The 20,607-nt window shown below is 39.0% G+C and overlaps 1 protein-coding gene across 1 annotated transcript in view; it reads right to left on the bottom strand.

The window, feature by feature from the left end:
- PDZRN4 (PDZ domain containing ring finger 4) overlaps positions 1-20,607 on the bottom strand; it is a 346,930-nt gene that overhangs the window by 58,939 nt on the left and 267,384 nt on the right. The window contains exon 4 of the mRNA XM_045801265.2: positions 1,597-1,853. Within this exon, the coding sequence (XP_045657221.2) occupies positions 1,597-1,853 (257 nt within the window). The remainder of the gene's footprint in view (positions 1-1,596; positions 1,854-20,607) is intronic.

The raw sequence follows: 20,607 nt of genomic DNA, 5'->3' as shown, positions 1-20,607 counted from the left end.
CTAAGCTGAGGTCTGCAGGACTTATAGACAGCGACATAGGATACCTGTTAAGAGAGTGGGTAGTGGGGTTGGACCTCTTAGGCTTAGAAGCCCGGCCCTATCACTTCTTTGCAATATGACCTTGGCCAAATTACTTAACATCTTCCCCCGTCTGTGATGGTAATAATACAATGCACTCCCTCGAAACATCGTTGTGAGAACTAAACGAGTTAATAAATGTAAAACGCTTGTAATATTACCTAACCATGCCAAATCAGCTAATAAATGTTAGCTGTTATTCATTCAAGAGCGTGTTTATTGGAAGGCTACTCTGTGTCAGGCCGTACTCACAAATAGTAAATACTTGTTTGCCTGGGTATTCTTCATCTCCTCTTCTAGAAGGTAGGTAGTGACTTTATTTTTGTTCCCAGTTTTATGACCAGCACCTAGTTCCAGTGCCTGATAAAGGGGGATATTTGATAAGCAGTGGCTGCGTGGATGGAGTCCTAAGGAAGATAAACAGGGCCCTTGCCCTCCTGGAACTTGAAGTTTCAAGGAGTGGTTTCCAAAACACGGCTGTACATTAAAATTGCCTAGGGAGATTTCTGAAAAAAATTCCGGTGCTTGGGCCTCACTCTAAAAACTCCTTTTTAATTGGTCTGAGGTGGGATTCAGACATCGCACTGATACCGCTTTTCAAAATTCCCAGGTGATTCTAATAGTACACATGTGGACCACTGAAATGAACCTAACAAAAGCCACTAAAGGGCAGGGAAGTGGCATGATCAGATCTGGGTTCTACAAAGTCCAGAATGGATTGTGGTAGGCAATGAAAATGCAGCCTAAAGAGACTATTGTTCTTATAAATCAAACTCCCCCTAATGGTTTGAATAGTTGCTTCAAAGCTCACAGAATAAAATATATGGGGCAAAACATACTTCTTCATAAAATAAGACTGTACAAGTAAGATTATTTGAATAAAATCTCTCGACCTGCCTCTACATTAGATCAAAAATTGGGAAGAAATATTCCTTTAACAGATCCTTACTTCCCAGCTCTTATACTTACACACTGACAGCCAGAATCTTTTGTTGACATCTCAATATATCACGTAATTGCTTTCTTTGGAGAATTGCACTTTAATTAAATTAATTTCCTAGCTTTTCCTTTAAAGAAGAGAAAAGCAAGAGTGAAAGAGAGAGAGGCGACCCACAGAGGAGAACAGAGTGCCAACATGCCACTTCTGTGTCAGTCTTAATAAGGTTTTTGGCAGCTTTGGTGAGAAACGCTATTTCCCTGACCAGTGCTCACAAGTAGCATGAGGCTTTTGATGGCTGGAAATATGAAGATGAACTAATCAGAGCCAGGATTTTTCACTGCTCCTCAGCAAGCATGATTCCTAACGTGAAACAACTGTGCAGGTCAGGGAAAGTAGCTAGCAGGGACAGCTGAGAACTAATTGGATGGAGCCACGGTGGAGACGTTTTCCAAACAGAACCGAGAGCCCTGTCTCTGCAACTGTCAACTTGCTAGCGTGACTGATTCTCTCCAACACTTCCTTGAAATGCTGAGTGAAAACAAATAGGGCTTTGGGAAAAATGGCAGAAAAAAAAATACCTGTCTGAGAGCAGGAATGGACAGATGTCTGGCACGGGAGGGGTAGGAGGCCGAAGTTTGGCCAAAGCCATGATGTGCTCGAAGGTGATGTCTGTCTGAGTGCTGGCGTCCATGAGCTGCACTTCTGGGGCTGTTCCATAGGCTGGTTTACTGAGAGGTGTTCGTCTTAGCACCTGGACCACAATGGGCTCCTTGGCATTTCGAAAAGCTTCCACTGCCTCTTCATGGGTGGCCTTTGAGAGATCTTTCCCATTGACCTGTGAAGATAAAAGGACATTGCTCATCTCAGAGGAAAGAACAGAGAGGCTGTCATCATAGATTAAGAAAAGGTGGGGAGGGTAAGTTTAAGCCAGCTGATATGAAGTTTGTAAAGCAATATTTAATCAGACACTGACATTTATTGAACTCTTCACCAATACTCGGAAGTGAAGAAGATTAGGAAAACACATTGCTTCTTGTTTCATTAGGAAGCATACTGTCAGGATCATTAGTAAAGATTTAACAATTTAAATCACACCTTGGCCTCAGAAAATGTTTGCCAAAATCTGCAGATAGGTAGAAATGTTAAGTATATCTTTTTAAAAAATGTTCTATCCATCTCTTGGTGGGATTGTCAATATTTAATCAAAGTCTGACTGGCCTGAAATCTAATTTTGTGGGTATTGTCCAATTTCTTTCATAGTCACCATTTTAAAATCCAAGACCATGTTATTGTCATGTACATCTTATTCTAAATCCTTGCTGTTCAAGTGAGGTCTGTGGACCAGCACCATCGGCATGAGCATAAGAGATTATTAGGAAGCAGGATCCCTGGCCCTATCCCAGACCCGCTGAATCGGAACTGGCACATTAACAGGATCCCAGCCGATTTACATGCACTTGAAAGGAGCACTGCTCTAAAACATCTCTGAGTATACTATGTTTCTTTGGATCTTCCCCTGTTTTAATTTATACCAATTTATGACTCTCCAAAATAGCCCTGGACATAACAGAGAGGGACATTTGCCTTTGCCCCCTGTCTTTGCTTCTCAGCATGACCAACCACTGTGTGACTCTCCCATGCTTAATTATCAAGAGCCAGTGCTGTTCTCCAGCCTTTGCGGCACTCCAGACACCCACACACTTTTCTAAACACCCTTTCCAGCGGCACTACACACTGCTCTCAAATAGCTATCGATTTATTTCCCTAAAACCGATCCTGATAGCAGAGTCCCTTCATTGAAGTTATTTTAATAAAGGCCTACAGCATTCTGAAATATCTTCACAATTCCCATCCTCGATGAATCAATAATGTTGGCTTTTGCAAATAGGAAGAGATACTTGGGGGCACAATACTGTGCTTAAAACCCCTGAAATTATACCATTTCTAGACAACTAAGCCATCTGCCTGTTGGGGAGGTTCTGATAACTGCTATGCACCAGCAAATCCTTAGAGATCCCTGGGTGCCTTAAGAAGAAGCAAAGGGAGTTGCTGAGTTGCAGTCAGAGAGCAACTGCTGACATCAAATAAGCACATTCTCTCTCCCTGAGTAGACAAAGGATATGTGTATGCTCAGAGCAAGTGTGGGGTGTTTGGGGGTAAATGATACAATGCCAGGTAGAAATCGTCATGTCATGTCGAGACAGGCTTAATGACCTGGAGGACCTAATTTACTCAATGGACCCTGAAAAAGTTAATGTGCCTTCAAAAATTGAGCAATTAAGTTTCCTCACCAGCAAAATATGTCCCAGTACAGTTCTTGGATCACTAGTAAGAAACTTCAGTAGAAGATACGAATGGTTATCTACCAGTGTGCACACACTCACGGATCTGTACATTCTCACTGATTCTTTTCTCTGCAGACTAAAGTTGAACATTATTGCTGCATTTGTATTGGTACAACCTTGGAATGTCTGGATGACTTTGGGCATATGGGAGTATGTGAACGAGGGACATCAGTGGACACATTGATTCCTTGAGCTGTTGGACTGGGGCACTTTGGGCTGGGGTCACCACTGTCTCCCCTGAGGATGTGTGATCAGCAGATGGTAAGTGAGTCTAAGAATGGAGAAACACAACCTAAAATCTAGGCTCTCATGTTGGCTGGTGTCATTCTTTATGTCTCACACTGTGGTCAGTATTTCAGAACTCCGGAGTTGTAGAAGATGGTCCAGTGGTAGACAAGATTGTTTTGCCAGAATCTCTGTGGTAGGGAGAAACTGCCCTTCTTCTGCTTTATTGTGTCCCTTCAATTTAGTGAAGATCCACTCCTGCAAAGTCTTCTATCCTTCTCACTCTGAAAAGAATTCTTGGTCATAATCTATAAGCCTTGCATTTAAAGTAACCCCTAATAGTGATAGAATGAAGGAAGAGAGTGCCCTTGTTGAAGGATTTCAAGCAATACCTGAGGGTAAAGGGAAAAATAATTTGTGGTTAGGGTGTCTTCCAGTCACACATTAAATCCTTCTAATGCATAAATTGTGTGTGATTAAGTAGTAGACCGACTAATGCCATTATCCTATTTCTTCCTCAAGGTGGCTCAGCACCTTGCCTGCAATGCAGTCTTGGTATTCCTTTGTTTCTTACTTGTTTAGTGATTTTCAAAGCAAGAATAATTTTTAAAAAGTGAGTTCCTTAGTGATTACTATTTCTGCAAGATCCAGAAAAGTGTAACAATTTCTGCAGAAACATAAAAATTACCGAAGACTGTTTTAGGCTGTGAGATAATTAGTTCTTATTATAATGCTCAGTATATGCAGACAATATTAGTGTTCTTACAGCAAGATCAATAGCTATTGATTCTAAGACCTGTACATTCATTCATTTACAATTATAGCATTTATATGCAAATTTCATTTTTTGCTTTAAGGACAATCAAATACAATCTTAAAAAAGGACACTCAATATAATCACGAATATCTTACTTCCCCATTGGGAATGCTCTTTTCTTCCAGTTATCATGCAGCTGACCTCTATTTTCATAAGCTGTTTAATATCTCTCAAAGTAAAGAAGTCTATGACCTTTAAAGGCTCTACTGTCCCACGTGATCCCTTAGAAAATGTAAGCACTGATGATACAAAACACTTCTTTTTTTCACTTCACTTGAAGTTCATCAACATACTGTTAGCCTACCAAAAGGTCACCATTTTATAAATTATGCCTTTCACAACAACAAAAAAGAATAGCTTAATTGGGATTTTTCTGGCAGTTGCTTTGTTCAGTTATCATCAGTTGCAGCCAGGAAGATGAACACTGGGAGAATATCTGAGGTTTTACTCCTACAGAAAAAAGTTTGTAGTAAATTGACAAATAAATTAATAGCCCAAACTCATTTTTCCCAAGTGGCCAGATCCTAAACCAACATGGTCTCTGGTATTCATGGTGCCTTATCCTTAACATTCTATTCCTTTTTCTTCCCTCCTTCCCTTGCTTCCTCTCCTGCCCATCCTCTCTTCCCTCTCTGTCTCAACCTTGCTTTTGTACGAACTACATACAATTTTTATATGTTTTGTGAAATGAGACAGGAGATGGAGAAGCCCTCTGTTAAAGGTATCCCACCTAATGTAGGTAGTCATGGGTGTAGACCCCAAATGTTCTGGGTGCCTAGTAAAAGGAGGGAAGCAAAAATGCCAGAGGAGTAACAGGGAAGGTGATTTTCAGGGGGAAAAACTGAATAAAAAGAGTTGGGAGCAAAACTGATGGGAAGAGAAGTAATTTGAAAATTAAAAGAGAAATATGCATTGTGGGGTTTGAGTTTGAAGTGTACATGCAGAAGGGTTTCGAAAAGGCTAGCGATTTAAGCACGGCATAGAGAAAGAGACTTTAATGAAGCTGTTGTTGAAAGGCACAGGTGAGAGGTTAGAGTGTCATAATAAACACAAGTCTAGGAGAAAATTCCCTCTAGTACTGTAACATCTGGCATGCTGATAACTGTGCTCAAAACGGATTCGGTTCTGTCACTACCGTGAGACTAGAGTATAGCAACTAGAATATAACTGAAAAGACTCACGCGATCGCCATTTGACAAGGGACTGGCAGTCCCAGAGTGGGACGACTGGGCTCTCCAGAGGTGACTAGGCCACCTGATAAATGAGAAACCAGTGCGTTATGCCCCGAAAGAGGTATCAGAATTGGCCACAGCACCAAAGATGTCAATGGTAAAAGTCCTAGGATAAAAAGATTGTCCTCATCACAAGGAAATTTGGGACTTGAAAGCAGGTGGAAGAGTAGCCTTAATCATGTCAAACTTGCCACAGCTGTAAGACATTCAGATGAACAAATGGATGACTGGGGACTAAATGAAAAGCTGATCATCGGAAACTATCCTCTGGGAAGGTTTCCCTCTTACCCTAGCACTTACCAGTTGACAAGCTGAAAAATACACAGATCTGAAAAAATAAGCATCTTGTTCCTAAAAAGTTATTTTCCATTATATTGATAGGGATAAGGCGATAGGAGAAAAGTAGTGGCTTTTCAGCAATCAATGCAAAAGAAGTATGAATACATTTGTTGTGGCAGATGGGCTAATTAATCCATAAGCAATTTGTGAATGTTAAGTAAAGAATATAGCTTTTCATATGTAAACCATATCACAGCAATGTTTGATGAGGCTTCTGTTTAACGAACAATCTACCCTTTTGGATAAACTGCAAAATCTGGGCCACTTGTCAGCAACCTCCCCAGAGTGATTGGTGGCCTCAGCTTGGATATGAGCTGCGCTACTTTGATTATTTCTCCAAATCCAGCCACATGCAAAATTTTCTTGAGTGTCAGAAAACAAACAGGCTTTTCTTTTTTTCCTTTTGAAGTGCAAACAAGTGCGTGAGTAACCAAGTCACCCTGGTGAGTTGCCATTTCCAGAGTCAGCTGTTTGGGAATGATGAGGGTTTCCAAATCTCTTGTTTCCTCTTATGAAAAATAAGGCCTTTTATGCACCTGTGCCTTTCATGGGAGAATACATATAAGAACACTCAATAGAAGAAGTGTAGAATACCTAAGATTATGAGCAATGGATATAGCCCAATTTCAAGTTGAGAAGTATAAAGCACTTGAATATTGCTTGTTTTCGTTTACAAAATTTTTATTCATTCATTCATTTATTCATTTGTTAATTTTCAGCTTTACTGCGGTATAGATGACAAGGAAACTTGTAAGATATTTAACGTGTACATTGTGTTGATTTGATATATGTATATATCATTAAAGGATTACGACCATCTAGTTAATTAACACATCCATCATTTCACGTATTGATTAATTAGTTTTTTTGGTGGGAGCACGTAAGTTCTACTCTCTTTGCAAATTCCATTATGTAATACAGTGTTGCCAACTACAGTCACTGTGGTTTACATTTAGATCCTCAGAGCTGAGCAGTATAATTCTAGTTGGGCATGCCAGTTTGTAAGAGCTCCCCCCCCTTCACAAACAAATGTGGAATTAATTTTGACTAAAGTCCCTATGAGAATGCTGATCAAATTCTCTACCTGATAATTAAGGATGTGTTATAAAAACATGTTCTAGTAACATTTTATAGAAGGAGGAAACAATATTTAAATTACTGCTAAAATGTTTGGTATGGAAGAAATTTAAAATAATCCAAACCCTATACTCATTAACTTGTCATATATAAATTTTAAGGAATTTAGGCATATGATTTTTTTCTGAACTTTGGTATGTTTGCCTCTGTGTGGACATCTGTCATATAAATTAAGCATAGCACAGTATAAAAATATTTAAACTGAAAAGAACACACAGAATAAGAATTATGCAAAATTATACGAAGAAAACCTAGTAAGAGATTGACTAAAATTAATTTTGACTTTTTTTTTTATTTTATTTTTTTTATTTTTTAAAGATTTTATTTATTTATTTGACAGAGATAGAGACAGCCAATGAGAAAGGGAACACAAGCAGGGGGAGTGGGAGAGGAAGAAGCAGGCTCATAGCAGAGGAGCCTGATGTGGGGCTCGATCCCATAACGCCAGGATCACGCCCTGAGCCGAAGGCAGACGCTTAACCGCTGTGCCACCCAGGCGCCCCTAATTTTGACTTTTTAAAAAATGTTATTAATGAGCAAAATAATCACTGGTGGGTTTGTGGTAATTTTAGAAGATAAGAATACAAGAAATGTTAGATGGCATTAAACTGAAAGTCTGAGTAGTACAGTGTTCTGCTTTGAAAGTGCTGTTACTGGATTTTGGGAAGAGAATAAATATGTAATTATCACATCTGATAGAATAAGCAGATTTACCCAAAAGTGATCCTGGGGTTCCTTTTGGCTTATTTGGACTATGAGGGACCAGTAGCTTCATTTGTGGTGTGTGGGAAGTGTTACAGCTTCCGGTGAGCTCCAGAGTCCCCCAGGGCTGGGCAACTGGCTTTCCCAGCTGAATGGAAGTAACTAACTCCTAACCCAGACATTCTGAACCTCTTGTAGTCTGTTTCCCTACTAATAATGTTCCCAAAAGAAGAGCGAGCCACAGTGGGTGGGGATCTCTGGAATAGAGACCTAATGCATGTCTAACCAGTTCAGGCCCCCCAGTACTCCTGTGCTGCTCACTCCTGACTTGTATGTTTTCCCAATAAAGACTGCTGCCTAACCTACATAACTTGTGATGTTGTGGGATTTGTCCTTAATTAATCTTTGTGTGACATGATACACATTTACAACCTAAGAAATTGAATATATTAAAATGTTTATATATAATAGTAATGAACTGCAGACCCCTAGTAACCCAAGGAGATATCTAGAAAGCCTGCTGTTACATTTAACCAATTGACTGTGACACTGAGGTCACGACTGTAGGACAGTATGCTACTTCGTGACCCCTTTTAAAGCACGCTTTGATGGTGAGGTGTTTCTGAATGCAAGCGAGACTCATCTCCAACTTTTCTTATTAAGATATTATAGAACCATTCTTTGTGAATTTATCACAACTATGCTTGGCTCAATTTATAATTTTGGTTATGGGATATCTTGGGGATGCATCATTCATAATTGCGTTTTCCCTCGATTATCTTTTGTTTCATTTTTTGTATCCCTTTCTCCGTATTGTTTTTTTTTTTTTTCCTGAGGCTCACTGCCACATTCTTCTCTTCTAAGCTTTCCCATTTGGAAGTGTTTATTCATATAAATTTTTCCTCTTATTAAAGAACAACCTCTTTATAAATATATTTTCTTTATCCCCTTATAAATATATTTATTTTCTCTCATATTAATGAAAGAAATGGAGCTATCTGCTCTTTGGCATATGAGCTGGTGGTTCTTGGTTTGTCCATCAGACGCACAGTCTATTCCTCTCTGCCCAGCTCAGTGCTCTGGCACACTGACCACTGTATACAGCACCACTAGGCTCCCAGCTTCATGTATTGTCTGGTTGAGTTAACAGTAAGAGAGCTAGTACTCTGTATCTTTATCTAGGCCCCTCTCCATCTGGCTTTCAGGACACCAGATCTTGCTAGGTTCTGTTCACATCCCTCATTTACTTTCCTCTTTCAGGTCTATGGGCAGTAAGGGCTTCTCTTTCTATTGTGATTCCTACATTCTTTTTCTTAACTCTGCTTACACCTCCTAGAAGCTGTTCCCTCATTAAACTCACTTCCATTAAATCCTTCGAGTGTGCCTTCCATTTCCTTCTGGGACCCTGCCTGATACAACTACACATAACCTCGTCTGAGTTAAACAATAACAAAACTAAAAATAAGGCAATAAGTTAAACTTACCATCTTTCCAAATTAAGTTCACTACCAAATTAGTTGCATCAAATATAGAATTTCAGTGTCTTGGATTTAGCAGAAGTTGCATTTTTAAGGGAGAACGAAAATACAGCTTTCATTGAGATTACAGAGAAAATTTAAAGTATTCACATGTTTGATGTGCACAGTTATTTCACAGAATCTCCCTCAGTTGGTCTTTGTCTAGTGTTTCTCCTTGATTGGGTTCAGGTGTTTTTTTTTGTTTTGTTTTGTTTTTTGACAAGAATGCCTAGAAGTGGTAGTGTATCTTTCTCAGTCTATCCTAGCAGGAAGCAAGTAATATGGATTTGTCTGTTACTGGTGAGATTAACCTTGAGGACTTCATGAAAGTGGGGGAGGGGGGAAGGAAGAGGATGAATCTAAACCAAATGGAATGTAATATTAAAATTTGGGGAATCTAGATGAATGGTATTTGAGAATTACTTGTACTATTCTTGCAACGTTTTGATAAGCCTGAAATTATGTTGAAATAAATGTTTCAAAATCTTGCTGTGTTTTTTACTAGCTAAAAACAGATTCATGTTGTAATCACTTACAGTTAAAAATGATTATAAGGTAACAAAATAAAAATTATTAAAAAAATAAAATAAAATGCAGCAAAAAAATAAATAAAATACCAAAAAAAAATTATAAGGAATTGTTGGACACAGAGTTAGTTTCTGGATTTGCATATCTTTAGAGAAACTAATTCCCACTCTGCGCTGAATGTCTTCTTTTCTTGTGCATGTGCACACACACACACACACACACACACACATCCCTACAGCAAAAAACACAGATTGGTATCACCAACTTTACCACTGTCATAACAATTCATCTACTGAATATCACCTGAAATCCTGTTCTCCTCCAAGCTGAGCTATTTAAAAAGATAGATGGCTGCCTTCTGGCTAATTGTGGGAGCTCTTTCATTACTATAAAAAGACTTTTTATATCTCAAGTGACTCTATAAGCAGTGAATAATGACCTGAAGTCTTTGGAGGAGAGTCCACTGATAAAATGGTAGGATAACAACTACTTACTGACCTTTTACTTCCTAAGATAATACTAAGCTGATGTAGCTGATTATTAATAAACCTATCCATTGAGTTTTGACACATCAGATCCAAGTATGTTAAACTTAATGAGAAATTCTCATGCAGTCATAAAATTATCTGCAACGGGCCTAAGGGTGTAAAGACATAAGGCATATATAGGGCAAATGCTTTTAAAATGAACTCAAATTATTTCATTGGAAAAAAACTTCATCGTAATTAAATGACCCAGATTTTCTTTTAAAAAATTACTATAAACAGCATCAGTAACTGAGGACTTGGAGAAATTCATCTTTTATGTCCACTGAAAAGGAGGAAATGTGTTCTTAGCCCCTGGATAAGAGCTCTTGGTCCCATTTTTTGTTATATGGATATCAAGAATATAACCTTGGGTCTCAGCCACACTAGCAAGATGCCAAAGAAGTGCCAAAAATAACTACCTGTTTAGTGAAAGGAATAAGTGCCCCACATAGTTACTAATAAGGGACTAAGGAGGCAGTGCGCTATTTGTAACATGGCATCTGTCATAAGAACATCAAAGATGCCAACAACATCTTCACCAGAGTCTTGCTGTACCCTATCTATAAAAGTGATTCCAATTTAAATGCTTCCATGCAGAAAAACATTGTGAGTGACAAGAAACTGACAGTTTTGTTCAGTGTTATAGTTTAAAGGCTCCAAAACATGCTTGGCACATACTTGATACTCAATAAACACGTGCTAGATTTTCATATATTTCTCTATCAAAATCCATGTTAAAACAAACGTGACTGTATTTGTCATTAAAGTTATCTGTGTTTACAGGCAAACTGCTTTCCTCTCACTCCCACCTCCGTGGTGCAGCCCAGTGACCCATATGATTCCATTTACCTGAATTTATTGTCTAAACTGAGTGGCATACAAAGGCGAGCCTCACTCATAAGCTCTGCTCATAAGCCCCACCCATTGTCAAAGTTGTACCAAAGAACACGATGCAGGAAGCATTCAGAACTGGGATCTACAGAGTTTTCAGTATTAGCTGTGTCACTCTAAGTTATTTAAACTCTCTGTGCCTCAGTTTCTTCATCTGGAAGAGGAGATACTAATACCCCTCACAGAGTTGTGGATAGGATCAAATAAATACTACAGCTAAGGCAGCCGACGGAGTGATATGATATTGAGCCAGGCTTCCTTCCTTCCTTCCTTCCTTCCTTCCTTCCTTCCTTCCTTCCTTCCTTCCTTCCTAAAGCTTGAGTGACAGAGACTAGGTGATTCTCTGGAGATATGAGCTAATACCTGTGCTTAGAGTCCGTGCAGTGACAACAACAATACTATCAGTTAGCACTGAGTGAGCATTCGTAACGTGTCAGGAACTGGGTGAAGCACTTGGCTTATATGTTCTGTCACACCCAGCAACAGTCATGTGAGCTAAGTATTTTATCCCCATTTGAAAGTTGTGGAAGCTGAGGTCAGAAGGTGTGATAGGCTGAGTGAGGGAAGGCACCTGCCCTTCACAACCTGTTAGGGAAAAACAACACGTATATTTACAATTGTAAGCAAACTCGTAAAGAGCGGAAATAAAGGTACTAACAGCGTTCTGTGGGAGCACAGAGAGCTGACTATGCCCAGGAGTACAGGGATTTGATGTTTGACTTGGGTCTTAAAAGAGGAAGAGTTTCATAAGTTGCAAAGAAGGGAGAAAAGAAAGGAAACTCCAGGTAAAGACATGACAGAGCAAGTCTTCTGGGAACCAAAGAGAGATCTGGTGTGACTATGGGGGATTTCGGTAAACATCTGGCAAAGAGGTGGGAAAGAAGGCTCTGACACAGATCCCAGGGTCCTGAATAGGCCATGGTAAAATATTCGTTTTACTTATTTATTATTTTTTAAAAAAATGATTTATTTATTTGACAGGGAGAGAGAGACCGTACACAGAGGGAGAGGGAGAGGGAGAAGCAGACTTCCTGCTGAGTGGAGAGCCCCATGGGGGCTCGATCCCAGGATTCTGAGATCATGACCCGAGCTGAAAGCAGATGCTTAACTGACTGAGCCATCCAGGTGTCCCTAAAATATTTGTTTTAAACAACTCCTTTCATTGGAAAAGTAGCAAGGTCTCATTTAGGTTTGGGGAAGATAACTCTGAAGTCTGCGGTGAGAAGTAACTGAATCGAAGTAGGGAAACCATTTAGGACATTACTGGGGAAAATGATCAGTGCCTGGATCAAGACAGGACCGCACGGATGGTCCAACTGGAAGAGGATGGACAGGGGTGTAAAATAGTGTTCTGATCCTTTCAATCATATCTATTCCAATGAGACCTATCAGATTAGCAGATTGTCCAGCACAGCCTAGCCTCGGCTTCTCTTCCAATTGATTAAGTCCACACTGTAAGGAAATACAAGCTGGAGAAGTTGAATTTGAAGTAGAAAGGCATAAAGGCATTCTAAATAGAGATCGCCTATCCCCATGTAGACCCGTATTTTCCGTGATTATCTTAAAGCTCAAAAACTACCTCTTCCAATTTTCTGAAACTCTTTCTGGCCAGTACCCACACAGCCACGTGGGTAACTGTCTTACCAAACTGCCCCCGCCCACACACACTCACAAACTCATACACCAACACCTTTATACTTTCCAGGGTTTTCTACCCGAATCATTTTTAGCTTTGTGTGTAATATAATCTTAGAAAGATATTTTACCCAAGTGAATACATAGGAATTTTGGAAGATAGGGATTAACACAAGAAAGTGGAACTTGCATGATATGTAACTGTCTCTTTCAATATCAGCATCTCTGACTTAGTGCCTGGAACATGGAAGGTGTTTTACACCAGTTTGAAAGGACAGGACAAAATCTGAACAAAGCCATCAACCGAGGAGAAGCAGGAGGTTTAAATCATTTTCAACAATCAATTCTGCCATTTAAATTCATTCTGACACTTGTTGAGCTCAGTCAATGACATGAAACTACAGAAAAAAGGCCAAGTCCCCAGGGAAATTTGCAAGCTTCTACATCCGCAAATAAAGCCACCTGAACTTGTGCCCATAACCTTCCTAACACCATGCTTCCGACTTCCTCAAATTTACAGGCTTTGAAAAGAAATATTTTGTTCCATATTAACAACAGAAAAGATTGCTGCCTAAGGCAAAAGATGAAGTAAATGTATTTAAAATAGCAACCGATGCTATTTTATATCAAACAGGTGGCGTCTGCACCAGTAACGTCACGGACGTGGCTGTCTCTAAGTGCACCCTGAAATGAATAATAAAGACCAGAGCAGTCACAAAAATTTGTTAAGGGCTTCCTATTTACCACATGCTCTACTCAGGGCTATCTGCTACTAGAGGTGGAAAAATATCACACTCATCCTATAGATAAAGAAACTAAACCTTAATAGGTTAGGCAACTTGTTCAAGATCACACTAAATACTAAGTTTAAAAAAAATCAAGATTTTTCTAAAAATTCCTATTAATAATTTTTTTTAAAGATTTTATTTATTTATTCGACAGAGATAGAGACAGCCAGAGAGAGAGGGAGGGAACACAAGCAGGGGGAGTGGGAGAGGAAGAAGCAGGCTCACAGAGGAAGAGCCTGATGTGGGGCTCGATCCCACAACACCGGGATCATGCCCTGAGCCGAAGGCAGACACTTAACCGCAGTGCCACCCAAGCGCCCCCCCATTAATAATTTTTAAACATGCATAGGAGTTTTAGCATAGAAGCTCTAAAAATTGGACAAGAGGATTGGTGGGAAATTTATTCTTCCATTTTCTTTTAGTAAATAGTTCCTAAGGTTCAAATTAAGTAGTGAATGAACTGTAGACATTCATGAGTATGGATAATTGTCTTAACTTATGTCCCCTGGACAAGAAAACTCGAGGTGGAAAGTGAAAAAATGTTTCTGCAAAATGAATAGGCTGGAAAAGATGCTATCCAACAACCTCCTCAGTTCTAAAAAATCTATAAACAACATGCAGAAGCAAGAATAAGCACTATTCTTTATATAACCGCAGACGTTACTTAAAACTTTGGTAGAAAGAAACACCCTTCTGCTTTTTTTTGTGTAAATGAATCAGGTAAAGCTCAGACAAGGAGGTGATTCAAGAGCCTGTCAATCTGTTACTGAACTTTTACCTTAAGAAACCATAAGAGACTCTTAACTATAGGAAACAAACTGTGGGTTGCTGGATGGCAGGCGGGAGATGGGGTAATGGGTGATGGACATTAAGGAGGGCGCTTGTAATGAGCACTGGGTGTTATAGGCAAGTGATGAATCACTAAACTCTACTCCTGAAACTAATACTACACTGTACGTTAATGAACTTGAATTTAAATAAAATCTTGAAAGAAAAAAAGATCCCCAGTTCAAGACCCAGCCTTGCTCACATGTCATGTGATAGTTAATGCCTCACAACAGTTCAGCAGCCTTTGAGATGTGATGGATGAGTTCTCCAGGTGGAAAGACCACCTGGGCTCTCCCATGATTTTACCTTAGTGGACACAGTCATGAGTGATTCAAACAGAAAGAACTTCTGCAAAATAGCATCTGGGCCACAGGGAGAGTGGTAACCAACTCCAGGCTTTGGGGCTGAGTCATGCATGAAAAATCAGCCGATAGGATTTGGGTACACTTTTTGAAAACTGTTTCACATGGCTCTATGTCTCCTTCTGGAAGCAAATGAGACCGAGTAATAGAGTGAATGTAACTCTGCAGATAGAGTCATCAGATTTTTTAAATGTAAATTGCCACAAATATTTTTCTACACTGATACTGTTGGCTTTATTTCCCTTTGTTTAGAAGAGTGGGGAAGAGGGGCAAATTTTTTTTTTTTTATAAATTTAGTTCCTTCAAATAATTAACATCTGTATGCTTTTGAAAGAATTTTCAGCAGAGAAAACAATCCTGCAAAGTCCCAGTAAAAGCTCTCCATTGTTCCGCATCTGCACAAATTACCTTGCATCTCCGATGATTTTATGTACATTTAATCACTAAAGATTAATTACATGGCATACGGAAATCAGTGAAACACTGAAGAGATAACTTCAGTTTAAGTGCACATGCAGCTAACTTGTGGCTTTTTAAAACAATTTTAATTAAAAGTACTAGAAGAATCATCGGGCTGAAAATATTAGGAGCTCTGGGATGGATGAGCTTAGCATAGCTAATTAATTGTATATTTAATCAAAGCAGCCTTTGGCTGTAATTAATAATCTATTTTCCTCTGGTAATAAATATTGTAGTTCTGTAAAACAGAATTTATAATTTCCAGAATGCCATATGCACAGAAGAGTGGGACAGAAAACAAGCATTTCCACACCAGCTTTCAAGCTGAGGGTGATTTTGTTTATTTAGAGAGGATGTTGTCTATATCTCTTTCATTTGCTTTAAATGTCATCTCACGGTGGCAGCTTACAAACAGCGACCCCGGAGTGACTTGGACATTTCAAAGGGGTAAAGAATAATTCAAGAAGAGTCTCTAGTAGAATGCTGAGTGAAATCTGATTTTTCTTGCACCACAAAGATCTCATACTTCAGAAGACTTTAGGTAGCTCTATCTTAATATGAATGCTAGGATGGCAAGTCTCAAGTCTCCGCTTTAAACAGTTCCTTCCTTCATTTCCTTTTAAATGGCAGAGAATCAGATTTCTACCACCTGCAACCTGCTCAAATCAAAGAGCCATGTTGGAACACCCTCTTCCTTATGATAGTGTCTCATGAGTATCACACACACACACACTCACACACACACACAGACACACACACGCACACACCCTCTCTGCTCGTCAAGATTACTGAGCATATTTTTGTTCTTATGACCCTTTCATTAATTTTTGAGAGAAACTCTCTAACAAGAGGTAGTCATCTGCTTTTCACATGATCTAAGATTTCTTTCTGCTTACAAGCAAGATTTCAATTTCAAGAGTTTTGCATATAAAGGAGATATCATAATAAATTAACAGATAACACGTTAAATTGACTTAGGTAGGTTTTTCCTAGGTTTTCCCATCTTTCCTAAAGATGTTTGGGTATATGAAAATTAACTATCAGTTTGCCATTGATGCTTTATATTTTTAAGATTTTTACAGTAGCATGCAGGAGTTCTAGGTTGCTGAATATATAAATATTTAACTCAAAAAACATTTTTAAGATCACGAGAACACACATTTTTGTATGCATCTGCTACAATCGCTTGATGTACTAATCAATTCATAGCATACGTTCCATTTTTCTTGGGGTTATGTGGTCTTCATATGAATATGTATGAAAGAAACATATGCATTAGGTTATTAAAATTATATCAAGGAAAATATTTTTATTCAGACTATACTGGGCATTAATAAGGGTCTGGAAACCAGATGAAGAAGAGAAGAAAACACAGAGATAAAAATTTGCCACCATTGATATTATTTGCTCAAAAGTAGTTCTTATTAAATACACAATGACATCTTCAGGGCTTAATCAGTGTATAATATAACATGCAATTTCCAAAGAGAACAAAAGTGTTAAGGACAATTTTAAAAAAATGACAAGATAGTTTTTTCTTGGGGTATCTGGGTGGCTCAGTCAGTTAAGCATCTGCCTTTGGCTCAAGTCATGGTCCTGGGGTCCTGGGATCGAGCCCCACGTCTTCAGGATCGCTGCTCAGCAGGGAGTCTGCTTCTCCCTCTCTCTCTGCCCCTCCTCCCACTCCTGAGCACCCTCTCTAATAAATAAATAAAATCTTTAAAAAAAAAAAGATAGTTTTCTCTTCTTAGAAATGTGACTAGTTAGTAGCTCCTGACATAGGTCTTCTCAATGTCCTGCTAAAATTATCTATGAAGGCACAGGGAAGAAAAGCACACCTGGACACTGAAAGGCAGGATCTGTAGTTCTCTTACTTGTGCCAATTTTCACAGAAGTTTTCCTTTCCTGCTTGAACCAAACTAACAATTCAGACAACTTTCTCTGATGATATATATGGTACTAGGATAATATGGGCGTGTGTGTGTGTGTGTGTGTGTGTGTGTGTGTGTGTGTGGCTGAACAGTGACCCACTGGTTTCTTACAAAAGTAAAATGGCAGATGTGCTGCTCACTCAGTAGGGAATCTCCAGACTAGGGAGCGCCCATACTTCCCCTGAAACATTCTGTGCCACTCACACTACCAAAGCCCACTCTGCTCTGTCCTTCTGGGACCCTCAGAAGGTTATTCTAATAACTCAGACCTGAGGGTATGTCCTGTTGGGGCTGAGAGAAGACGACTCTGGGAGGTGTGATCCCACCAACAGGTAGGTGGTGGGAATTTCTTGAAACGTGTGGGGGAGATTCGCACAGCAGAAGTTCAAAGTAGAGGATCTTGGAGGTGGGACATTCCTGAAGAAAGGAGAGTCTAGAGACTCAGGTGAACTTATGAGATGATGTACCTGTGGGGCCGGAACCTATGGACTGTAACTGTGGAAACACAGAAAGTACATTCTGAGAGTCTGGGTTGCTTAAACAGCATATGAAAAGATATTGATTTTGATGTACGTGTGTTTTAATACACAAAGGCAGAGTAAAGGATAAGGGGAAAGTATGAAGGTTTAGCCCCTGGTTTGGTTCCAAACTCTACCCCTTAGGAGCCATGTGACTTCGGATTGATCACTTGACTTTCCTGAACACAAATTTCTTCATCTACACATTGGTGACAATAATGTTTTAAAACAACTGTAAAAGCTGTTACAACGAAGTGGTGGGAAACTATATAAAAAGTAATCAATGTGTGAGCTAGAGTAGGAATTCACTAAAAATGTGGAAATTATATATAATACTTTATTATCTACACAACATTCAAAAAACGTTCTCTACCCAATGTTTATCAGTGAGTGATAATTATGGCATATTTGGACATGTTGAGAAAGAACACTTGTGAGATTTGGGGATGAAACAAATTTGAAAAAGTGAATCTACACACAATAAGAACATTGGATTGGTAGTCAGAGAACTTAAAAATCCCCATTCTAGACCATATGTTACCAATGTAGACTTGGAAAGTCATGTAAGCTCTGGAAACATAGTAAGTTTCAAATAGAAAGCTCTGGAAACGTAAGTTTCGAAGAGATGAGGGGAGTTAGTGCCTGATATTCAGAGTCTACTTAGCAATTTATTAATCAATTGCCTCACCAACATTTATCTCACTGCTCACGGGAGATTTAAGTATTACCCACATCTTAAATAAGAGGTAAGTATTGGTTTAATTGATTTTAACCAAGGTCATACAACAAGAGGTAAATCTGGGATTAAAAGCCTTGACTGGCTCTCAGCATTCTTTTTATGCCACCATGAGACATTTTTCCTTTGTTTTCATCTTGTTGCCTGGATTAATTAACCATTGTATAGGATATAGAAATGGCTGTTAATTTAAATCCAAATATTATGCTCTCGGCAAACTACTTATCAAAGAAGGCAATGATAACAAGACGGAATCCATGATTGATTCTCAAGTTCTGATAAGTATTGTTGAGTTAACTAGAAACCAGAGTATAGATAGAACTATTGGCTGAACTTGGCCCTTGTGAAATATTCAATTTGGTAATTTTTTAAAAGCTGAGGATTATGGGTAATTGATGTCGCTCTGAAACATTCACTAATGTCCTAGACTTATCAAATGACAGCTTCACAGAGTAAGAGTTCTATGTCGAAGAGGAAGAAATTCAGCAAAACTTCCAAAATTTGTGAAGTCTCAGTCTTTCAAAATAAAATAAAATAATAAAATAAAATAAAATAATAAAATAAAATAAAATAAAATAAAATTAGACAATGGTGAGCTGACGTCCTTTCATTGCTTGAATTAGACACTGTGCGTAAACTGCTAAGTTTCCAAACATGGAGGTAAGTTCCATCCACACCTACTGCTCCGTTACCCCCACAATTACTATAATACAAGATTCACACGGAGGAGCAGCTGCCAGAAATGATCTCCAAAGTGACTGGATGCTGAACAGCATGGCAGCCTTCAGCTGGGCCTTCTCAACAGTGACATTACCGGCGTTTGGGGCTGGACTTCTCCGCTCTGCTGGACCATCTTGCGCGTTGGTGATGTTTAGCGGCCTCCCTGGGTTCCACCTGCTCGATGCTAGTAACCTCCCCGCACCCACCACCACCACGCATGACAACTTAAAATGTCTCTAGATGCTGCCATATGGATAGAAGGGTGAAGTCACACTCAGTTGAGAACCACTGTTTGAGGGTTCATGTCAGTGGCGTTTTTCTTCATTAAGGTTGAAGAATGCGGGGTGTCACAGAGAACTGGGTTTATTATGAGAGAACTGAAATGCTGCAGGGCATAGAACCTGAAGGATGGGAATTTACCTCTGTTTCATAGATTATTTTTCTCATTTTAAAATTATATATATAGTCATGTTTTAAGAGGGGAAAAAAATGGACCTGGAATATATCTGAATAAAATAGCAAGCCATATTATTTAACAAGGCTCTAATTACGTTTGTTTTTTTCTCCCATTTAGGAAACGTTAAGTGTGATTGTTGGGGTTCTTCATTATGGCACTGTCCTCATGTGGGGACTCAGAGGCGGTCACCTGCCCCTCAGCTACTCTTTGTTGGATTTTGGAAGCTGTGGTTAAAGTGGAAAAATCATGTTTTGTCAGGGATAGCCCTATGACACGAATAGAGAAGACAAGGATCCCTGGATTCCAGAAGACCTGCTGTGTGGTTATTCTAATAAATACTGTGACTGAATAATTTTTTCTGTATAGATCTTATTTTCTATTTTTACTTAATTTATAATTTCTTCTAAATTTACTTAATTTTTATATATCGTCCTCAAGTAGGGAGGCCTACATAGGGTTATAACAGGCACCTTAATAAATAATAGCCTAAGCATTGTTGATATGAATTTAAAAACTGTTTGAAATTCCATATCCTCTTTCTTGAAATGCTCTGCTCCACGTTAATTATCTGAATGCTTCACTGCCTTGCTGACTTGGGGGAGGGTTTAGAATGCTCCATAAAGGAATGGAGAAGGGATGGCAGAATATCCTTCAGCAGGACTAAAAGGCTGTGAAACATCACCAGATCAACAAGAATACTTTGTAACATTTGTGTTGGAAATAGTACTTAACTACTTAGAGCTTTTGACATGACTTCATATGGTTATTTTGGAGGCTAATAGAAAGAAACATAGCAGACTTATTTCTTATTCATTCACTCATACTAATGTATTTCTTTCAACGTTTCAAAAAGATACATACATATGTATTTTCTAAAAGGCTATAAAAGTCAATG

Source organism: Ursus americanus, chromosome 25, assembly GCF_024610735.1.
Source record: "Ursus americanus isolate L20-20 chromosome 25, mUrsAme1.1.p, whole genome shotgun sequence".
Taxonomy (NCBI): Eukaryota; Metazoa; Chordata; class Mammalia; order Carnivora; family Ursidae; genus Ursus; species Ursus americanus.
This window is presented reverse-complemented; position numbering and strand designations above follow the sequence as displayed.